Raw genomic sequence first — 6,264 nt, forward strand, 5'->3', positions numbered from 1 at the left:
CACCTCCTCTCTCCACCTCTTCCTCCTCTCTCCACCTCTTCCTCCTCTCCTTCTCCTCTAACAGTGTCACCTCCTCTCTCCACCTCTTCCTCCTCTCCTTCTCCTCTAACAGTGTCACCTCTTCTCTCCACCTCTTCCTCCTCTCCTTCTCCTCTAACAGTGTCACCTCCTCTCTCTACCTCTTCCTCCTCTCTCCACCTCTTCCTCCTCTCCTTCTCCTCTAACAGTGTCACCTCCTCTCTCTACCTCCTCCTCCTCTCCTTCTCCTCTAACAGTGTCACCTCCTCTCTCCACCTCTTCCTCCTCTCCTTCTCCTCTAACAGTGTCACCTCCTCTCTCTACCTCTTCCTCCTCTCTCCACCTCTTCCTCCTCTCCTTCTCCTCTAACAGTGTCACCTCCTCTCTCTACCTCCTCCTCCTCTCCTTCTCCTCTAACAGTGTCACCTCCTCTCTCCACCTCTTCCTCCTCTCCTTCTCCTCTAACAGTGTCTCCTCCTCCCTCCACCTCTTCCTCCTCTCCTTCTCCTCTAACAGTGTCACCTCCTCTCTCTACCTCTTCCTCCTCTCTCCACCTCTTCCTCCTCTCCTTCTCCTCTAACAGTGTCACCTCCTCTCTCTACCTCCTCCTCCTCTCCTTCTCCTCTAACAGTGTCACCTCTTCTCTCCACCTCTTCCTCCTCTCTCCACCTCTTCCTCCTCTCCTTCTCCTCTAACAGTGTCACCTCCTCTCTCTACCTCCTCCTCCTCTCCTTCTCCTCTAACAGTGTCACCTCCTCTCTCTACCTCCTCCTCCTCTCCTTCTCCTCTAACAGTGTCACCTCCTCTCTCCACCTCTTCCTCCTCTCCTTCTCCTCTAACAGTGTCACCTCCTCTCTCTACCTCTTCCTCCTCTCTCCACCTCTTCCTCCTCTCCTTCTCCTCTAACAGTGTCACCTCCTCTCTCTACCTCCTCCTCCTCTCCTTCTCCTCTAACAGTGTCACCTCTTCTCTCCACCTCTTCCTCCTCTCCTTCTCCTCTAACAGTGTCACCTCCTCTCTCTACCTCTTCCTCCTCTCTCCACCTCTTCCTCCTCTCCTTCTCCTCTAACAGTGTCACCTCCTCTCTCTACCTCCTCCTCCTCTCCTTCTCCTCTAACAGTGTCCCCTCCTCTCTCCACCTCTTCCTCCTCAGCCCTTTTCAGGTTCAACAGTTTCCACATACACAGCAAGAGAACTCACTAGCCTTCTTTTTCCCCTTCCTGTTTGTGAATGAAGTAAGAGTTCAGAGTTCATGGCGGGGGGCGTGGCGGCAGCGATGGCAATGGTGGGTGCCGTGATGATGGGCGGGGTTGACGTGGTCGTTACGGTGGTGGCGGTGCCTGGATCGGGGTCAGGGGAGGGGCCTCGTGTGGGGGAGGGTGCAGGTCTGCAGTGGTGTGAGAAGTGGGTGTGGCCGGAATGTGAGGAGACACCTTCAGTAGGCAGAGAGAGAGAGACTTCAAACCGTGGACTGGCCAATCAGGAGAGTTTAAAGCGAGGACATGCCAATCACAGTGGGCCCTGAGGGCCTTGTCTCCTCCCCTGGGCTACCACAAGGCTCCAATTGGACGGCCTGCAGAGACAAGAGACAGTGGCACCTCAGGTGTGCGTTCGTGCCTGTGTGTGTGTGTGTGTGTGTGTGTGTGTGTGTGTGTGTGTGTGTGTGTGTGTGTGTGTGTGTGTGTGTGTGTGTGTGTGTGTGTGTGTGTGTGTGTGTGTGTGTGTGCAACATGGAGAGTGTGATCCATAATGATTGACTGAAACAGAACAAATAAAGAGAGAGCTCCTGTTCACCTCAAAACCACATTTCTATTTCAATCTGTCTCATTTAGAGCTGAATCACATAAAGGACTTTAACCAGAACCAATCTGTCTGCTACTACAACTCAATCACACACTGCTTACTGTTACGACAGGGGGAACACTCACACACACACACACACACACACACACACACACACACACACACACACACACACACACACACACACACACACACACACACACACACACACACACACACACACACACACACACACACACACACACACACACTTCACAACCATTTTGAGCAGATTGGACACTGTTCCGTCCTCCACTCTCCCCCGTTTTCACTCGACCTCAATCCCTCCCTCTACCTTTCTCTCTCTCAATCCCTCCTTCTACCGTTCTCTCTCTCAATCCCTCCCTCTACTTTTCTCTCTCTCAGTCCCTCCCTCTACCTTTCTGTCTCTCCATCCCTCCCTCTACCTTTCTCTCTCTCAATCCCTCCCTCTACCTTTCTCTCTCTCAATCCCTCCTTCTACCGTTCTCTCTCTCCATCCCTCCCTCTACCTTTCTCTCTCTCCATCCCTCTCTCTCTCCATCCCTCCCTCTAACTTTCTCTCTCTCCATCCCTCTCTCTCCATCCCTCTCTCTCCATCCCTCCCTCTACCTTTCTCTATCTCCATCCCTCTCTCTCCATCCCTCTCTCTCTCCATCCCTCCCTCTACCTTTCTCTCTCTCCATCCCTCTCTCTCCATCCCTCTCTCTCCACCCCCCTCTCTCTCCATCCCTCTCTCTCCATCCATCCCTCCCTCCATCCCTCTCTCTCTCCATCCCCCTCTCTCATCCCTCTCTCTCTCCATCCCCCTCTCTATATCCCTCTCTCTCCATCCCTCTCTCTCCATCCCTCTCTCTCCATCCCTCTCCATCCCTCTCTCTATATCCCTCTCTCTCATCCCCCTATCCATCCCTCTCTCTCCTCCCTCTCTCTATATCCCTCTCTCATCCCCCTCTCTCCACCCCTCTCTCTCCATCCCTCTCCCTCCATCCCTCTCTCTCCATCCCTCTCCCTCCATCCCTCTCTCTCCATCCCTCTCCCTCCATCCCTCTCTCTCCACCCCTCTCTCAATTCATGAAACAAAAAAATGCTTTATTGGCATTAAAAGATTTTTGCCGCAAACTGGTACACTTTGCTATCACGTCTAGGTGAATTCCATACACTAAACATATATACACTCCTACTGAGACCACAGTAATAAACATATATACACTCCTACTGAGACCACAGTAATAACCATATATACACTCCTACTGAGACCACAGTAATAACCATATATACACTGCTACTGAGACCACAGTAATAAACATATATACACTCCTACTGAGACCACAGTAATAAACATATATACACTCCTACTGAGACCACAGTAATAAACATATATACACTCCTACTGAGACCACAGTAATAACCATATATACACTGCTACTGAGACCACAGTAATAAACATATATACACTCCTACTGAGACCACAGTAATAAACATATATACACTCCTACTGAGACCACAGTAATAAACATATATACACTCCTACTGAGACCACAGTAATAAACATATATACACTCCTACTGAGACCACAACACTAGTAATATCCACTCCCTATAACTTACACTGATTGGTCCTCCTCCCCTCCCTATACCACACACTGATTGGTCCTCCTCCCCTCCCTATACCATACACTGATTGGTCCTCCTCCCCTCCCTATACCACACACCAATTGGTCCTCCTCCCGTCCCTATACCACACACCGATTGGTCCTCCTCCCCTGCCTATACCACACACTGATTGGTCCTCCTACCCTCCCTATCCCATACACTGATTGGTCCTCCTCCTCTCCCTTTACCACACACTGATTGGTCCTCCTCCCCTCCCTATACCACACACTGATTGGTCCTCCTCCCCTCCCTATACCACACACTGATTGGTCCTCCTCCCCTCCCTATACCACACACTGATTGGTCCTCCTCCCCTCCCTATACCACACACTGATTGGTCCTCCTCCCCTCCCTATACCACACACTGATTGGTCCTCCTCCCCTCCCTATACCACACACTGGTTGGTCCTCCTCCCCTCCCTATACCACACACTGATTGGTCCTCCTCCCCTCCCTATACCACACACTGATTGGTCCTCCTCCCCTCCCTATACCACACACTGATTGGTCCTCCTCCCCTCCCTTTCCCATACACTGATTGGTCCTCCTCCCCTCCCTATCCCATACACTGATTGGTCCTCCTCCCCTCCCTTTACCACACACTGATTGGTCCTCCTCCCCTCCCTATACCACACACTGATTGGTCCTCCTCCCCTCCCTTTACCACACACTGATTGGTCCTCCTCCCCTCCCTATCCCATGCACTGATTGGTCCTCCTCCCCTCCCTTTACCACACACTGATTGGTCCTCCTCCCCTCCCTATACCATACACTGATTGGTCCTCCTCCCCTCCCTTTACCAGCCCCCTCCACTCCATACCTGGCTGCTGTGTGCCGTGTGTGTCCCTTACATCCGTAATATAGTTGACACACACACACACACACACACACACACACACACACACACACACACACACACACACACACACACACACACACACACACACACACACACACACACACACACACACACACACACACACTCACACACAGGGCTCACTCCCTCCTCACCTGGCTATTCTCTGATGTGTGTCCGTTGTGTCCATCGTGGTTCCTAGGCGACAGGAAGGAGTCGTCTCTAGTCGTCTCTCTAGTCTTCTCTATCCTCGGGGCGCTGGGGTCACCATCCTCCACGCCGTTGGCCTTCCGTACGCACAGAACCTTCCGGAAGAAATCAAGCACATGGGATCGGGAAGACGATGCACTGTGGTGAGCACTGAGGAAAACTGATATTGTATATAAATACAGAACATGTACAAATAAATGTCTATTCTATGAAATAGCTAATTGTTCTGTGAAGGGGATGGCGGTGGCTGGGTCATAAAGCACCTCCAGGTCTTCCTCGCAAAACAGCTTTCAAACCTCAAGTATCTTTTCCTGTTTAAATAAAGGTCCAATAAAGGTTGAATAAATAATAATCACCTTTCTGAAGCTCTGTCTGAAGTTGTCTGACAGGAAGCCATAGAGCAAAGGGTTGGCACAGGAGTTAACATAGGACAGGATGACTGGGGAGTAGAGACAAAACTAATGGTCAATGTCTGTCTCGCACTTTTCTCCTTCTCTCTCTCTCCCACCTCTCTATTCTCCTCTCTCTTTATTCTCCTCTCTCTCCCACCTCCCCCTCTCTCTCTCTCCCACCCTCTCTATCTCTCTCTCTCTCTCTTTCTCTCTCTCTCTCTATCCCACCTCTCTCTCTCTCTCTCTCCCACCCTCTCTCTCTCTCTCTCTTTCTCTCTCTCTCTCTACCCCCCCTCTCCTCCTCTCTCCAACCCTCTCCCCCCATAGGGTAAGAGTGAGTGTATCCTATTCCCCATAGGGCTCTGGTAAACAGTAGTCCACTACACAGGGATTAGGGTGCTATTTGGGATACAGAATAGAAGGTTTCTTCTGTTACCAGAGAAGAAGTAGACGCCGGCGGTCGCGGAGGACTCTGGGATGATGATGATGAGGTTGATGATGTTGATGATGAAGAAGGGGAGCCAGCAGAGGACGAAGACCACCACGATGATCACCACCATACGGGTCACCTTACGCTCTGATCGCCGACGCTTGGTGAAGCCCGCCCGCACACCGGAAGACTTCACCTGGAGGGGGTAACAAAATGGTGGTGGTGGAGGAGGAGGATGGCAATGATGAGGATGGTGATGATAACATGTTATACAAATGTATTCTAAAACATATGAACATGGCAAATTAGAAAAAGGAAAGTTTCAGCAGAAACTCTCTTACATACAATAGGTCAACATCAAAATATGCTAAATACCGAAAAGAATGGTTGGAATGACAAAACAGAACAAAATAATATTCTGGAATGCTTTTTCACACACCTTGAAGATAATGACCACAAAACCAGCCAAGTCACCCGTGAGACAAGTCAGTATTAGTCCATCCATGTCTGAGGTGGGGAGATGGCGTGGAAACAGACCACTAGGGGCACCAGTGAGCGCTGTTACGTTCCAGTAGGTTTGGGTTTTGCTGGGGTGTTGTAGATGGGTGTGAGCATCTGCCTCTGGTGCAAAGGTTGTATGTTCAAATCCAGCAATATAAGGTTGCTTTTTGAATCTTTGTTTTAAGCTTAACACAAACCTTAACCATTCAGAGTTAATGCCTAACCTTAACCATTCAGAGTTAATACCTTACCTTAACCATTCAGAGTTAATACCTAACCTTAACCATTCAGTGTTAATACCTAACCTTAACCATTCAGAGTTAATACCTAACCTTAACCATTCAGAGTTAATGCCTAACCTTAACCATTCAGAGTTAATAC

At 50.0% G+C, this 6,264-nt stretch overlaps 1 protein-coding gene across 1 annotated transcript in view; it reads right to left on the minus strand.

Moving 5' to 3' along the window:
* Positions 1-809: 809 nt before the first annotated feature.
* LOC129839659 (somatostatin receptor type 5) overlaps positions 810-6,264 on the minus strand; it is a 13,214-nt gene continuing 7,759 nt past the window's right edge. The window contains exons 4-7 of the mRNA XM_055907206.1: positions 5,389-5,578; positions 4,917-4,999; positions 4,506-4,655; positions 810-1,591 (exon numbers count right to left, since the gene is read on the minus strand). Of these exons, the coding sequence (XP_055763181.1) occupies positions 1,508-1,591; positions 4,506-4,655; positions 4,917-4,999; positions 5,389-5,578 (507 nt within the window). The 3' untranslated portion in view covers positions 810-1,507. The remainder of the gene's footprint in view (positions 1,592-4,505; positions 4,656-4,916; positions 5,000-5,388; positions 5,579-6,264) is intronic.

This window comes from Salvelinus fontinalis, chromosome 40 (genome assembly GCF_029448725.1).
Source record: "Salvelinus fontinalis isolate EN_2023a chromosome 40, ASM2944872v1, whole genome shotgun sequence".
NCBI lineage: Eukaryota > Metazoa > Chordata > Actinopteri > Salmoniformes > Salmonidae > Salvelinus > Salvelinus fontinalis.